We start from the raw sequence: 3,184 nt of genomic DNA, 5'->3' as shown, positions 1-3,184 counted from the left end.
GCTGGAATGAGGCTGACCAGGGAGAGACTGACATTTGTACAGCAGACATATTGATTTGGAAGGGGTAGGCATGCTGAGAACTCACCACAAATATACTTTCAGCTTCTCGACCCATAACTTCCACACTTAAAATACATTTATTGGACAATAAACAGAGTAAAGTATTTTTTTAAGTTTCATCTGTGTGTACTGCATTCACAGCATTTCACCCCCCAACACTCCTCCCAGCGACTCTTCTCACATCCACCAATGCCCTCTCAAACTCATGGCCTCTTTTTCTCTAAACATTACTGTTACACAAAGGAATGTGCAGATACAACCTGCTCAGTTGATTTAGTGTTGTGTGACTCATGTGTATGTTTCTATGACTGACCACTTGGTGTCAGGTAACCGTGCAGAGAGGGCATCCCTGGAGAAGACTGAGATTCCCTCAGCAGCCATTTATTAGCTCTTCATTTACTAGTTCAGCATGCTTTAAATGGTAGTGAAGACACAAGAAAGTGTCCTGGGGGCTTTGTTTTGTGGTGTCCTCTCTCTCTCTCTCTCTCTCTCTCTCTCTCTCTCTCTCTCTCTCTCTCTCTCTCTCTTCCCTCCCTTCTCTTTGTGTATGTGTGTCTATGCGTCCTTTTCTTTTGTTCTGTTGGAATTTATGTTCTTTGCTGCTGGGGGTGGGGAAGGTGACGACTGACAACTTGTAAATAAGTCAAACAAAAAAAAGCAATTTCAGAAAGGAATCATTTTTGACCACAATAAGTTAATCTGTACAACTCTCCAAACTCTTATAGTTAATAGTACGCCATCTAAGGCATCTTTCCTGAAATTCTGTCACTTTCTTCTGGGTCTGTGACACAGATTCGGCCCATCACCTACTGGGTCATTGACAATCTCACAGTGTGACACTTTGACACCATGCGGGCTGATTGACAGAGATGTTTGTCTAGCAAAGTGAATAATTTCTCATCATCGGTCCCCTCATGGATAAGGTTGTTTGACCTTAGCAAACAACCTAAAGTAGGTGTGTTAACTGTAGCCTATGGACATGGCTGGGTCCAGAAGCAACTTCAGATGTCCCAACTGTCCTCAGATGTCTATGTGTATATGTCTATTGTGGTACCCATGTAGCTTTTAAATTCTTTTTTTTGAAAATAACAAAATCTAATCCCCACTTAAAATAATAGAAAACAGTGATGGACATGAAGATTACAATTCATTAATTGAGTCCAGGATCACAGGAAGAATCCATTATTAATATGGTAATGAAAACAGGTTTTGGTCCGTTTAGCTCAAAATTCCTTACCTCTCCGAGACAGTCTTCTCTTCCTTAGAGTAGGGATAACTGAAATATTCACTCAATGCATTTGTTGTGATAGTTGAAATGGGGTGTATGACATAATGTGAAATTCATGTTGTGTTTCTGGCCTTTGAAGAAGACAGTCTGGGATAACTCCAGTGATCAATCCTACAGCAGAGGCTCTCACACACATTGGCTCCAGGTGAAAGACAGATCATTTTGTCCTACAATCTCTCCTCAAGTTTCAAATTCCTCTTAGAGCAAATGATCTACCATTGGCCCTGCGCTCTTTTCTCTACTACCTCCCCGATCAAAGGAGTGAATACCAACCAGGGTTGGGGAAGGACTTTGAGACACCATGATGAATGGTCTCTCTGAAGCCACTCTGAACAAGTAGTCTAGTTTCTGGAAGAATGAGGAAGACAGACTGAGAAGAAGACAACAGTGTCTACCAGACTCTGTATAACGACTAAATACAGTACTTCACAAGAGAAATTGTTTGTCTTATCCTCTGAGTATGGCCAAACGGGGGCCATCCCAAGGAAGTCACTCTCCGCCTTTTGAAGTCCCTTTAAGAAAAAGAGGTGAGGATTTGTAGAGACGAAGCTCTCCAGGCACTCTCGGCGGCCAGGCACTGTTTAACAGAGTTCTACCCACTACCCCATCACTCTGGTTTTTAACCATTCTTTAAAACACTACAAATATCTTCTTAGCATCCGTCTGACAGCCGCCTTCACCTCCTTGTTCTTCAGGCTGTAGATGAGGGGGTTCAGCATGGGGGTGATGACACTGTACTGCAGAGAGAAGACCAGCTCTTGAACGGATCCTGAATTTGGCATGAGATAGCGGAGTAACCCTGAGCCGTAAAAGAAGCTCACTGCCGTGAGGTGGGACGAACAGGTAGAAAAGGCCTTGCTTCTCCCGGAGGTGGAGCTGATGCCCAGGATGGTGAGCAGGATGCGAATGTATGAGAAGAGTATGAGGAGGAAGTTCCCAAAGAAGTGGATGAAGCTGGAGCAGAGGAGGGTGGTGAAGCTTGCGGACACGTCAGAGCAAGACAAAGGGTAGAGAGAGGGCAGCTCACAGAGGAAGTGGTGGATATTCTGAGCCTCACAGAAATCTAAATTCAGAGCCACGAGGATATTGATGAGAGCATCCAGAAAGGCCAGGCCCCAAGAGCCCCACACCAGCCCCGCACACAGCTGTCTGCTCATCACTTGACCATAGAGCAGAGGAGAGCGGATGGCCACATAGCGGTCGTAGGCCATGGCTGCCAGCAGGCAGGACTCGGTCCCTCCAGTGGCGAACACGAAGAAGACCTGAGCCAGGCAGCCCTCCACCGAGATGCTCTTCTTCACAGACAGGAGGTTCTCCAACAGCTTGGGCACCGTGACAGAGGAGTGGCAGAGGTCCAGGAAGGACAGTTGTCCCAGGAAGAAGTACATGGGCGTGTGGAGGTGGGAGTCAGTCCTGACTGCCAGCAGCAGCAGCAGGTTCCCCACGAGGGTCAGAAGATAAATCACCAGGAAGAGCACGAAGAGAAGAGCCTGCGTCTGGGCATCACCAGGCAGCCCGAGGAGGATGAACTCCAGGACCGTGCTGTGGTTCCTCATCTCCCTCAACATTTCTTTCGAAATGTGAGAGATAAAATGGTGGCGCCTCGTCTTACGCCTAACAAACATGTGAGTGTCTGTCCCTCTTTCTCAGTTTCACGCCACTTAAAACTAAGCGCTGAAAAATAATGATTAACTTAACCTAGGTCATTGGAGCAGGGCCTCGGCGCCTCTGCAGATCCCTTTAAGGATGGGAAACTCTCCCTCCGACACAAAGGCCAGAGTGAAAATCTTACGAGGATGTTTTCAGGTGGGACAACTTGGAAGCTGTGCTCTGTCT

At 46.5% G+C, this 3,184-nt stretch overlaps 1 protein-coding gene across 1 annotated transcript; it reads right to left on the bottom strand.

Annotated features, from left to right (window-relative positions):
• Positions 1-1,986: 1,986 nt before the first annotated feature.
• LOC131897186 (olfactory receptor 8S1-like) lies at positions 1,987-2,904 on the bottom strand. The gene has a single exon (XM_059248088.1). The coding sequence runs from the start codon at positions 2,902-2,904 to the stop codon at positions 1,987-1,989; it is 918 nt and encodes a 305-aa protein (XP_059104071.1).
• Positions 2,905-3,184: the final 280 nt, after the last annotated feature.

This window comes from Peromyscus eremicus, chromosome 20 (genome assembly GCF_949786415.1).
Source record: "Peromyscus eremicus chromosome 20, PerEre_H2_v1, whole genome shotgun sequence".
Classification (NCBI taxonomy): Eukaryota; Metazoa; Chordata; class Mammalia; order Rodentia; family Cricetidae; genus Peromyscus; species Peromyscus eremicus.
The sequence above is the reverse complement of the archived record's forward strand: the minus strand, read 5'-3'. Positions and strand labels throughout refer to the sequence as shown.

What these genes read in the sequence shown, in the direction of transcription:
- LOC131897186 (XM_059248088.1), bottom strand. Translation starts at nt 2,904, where the DNA reads ATGAGGAACCACAGCACGGTCCTGGAGTTCATCCTCCTCGGGCTGCCT.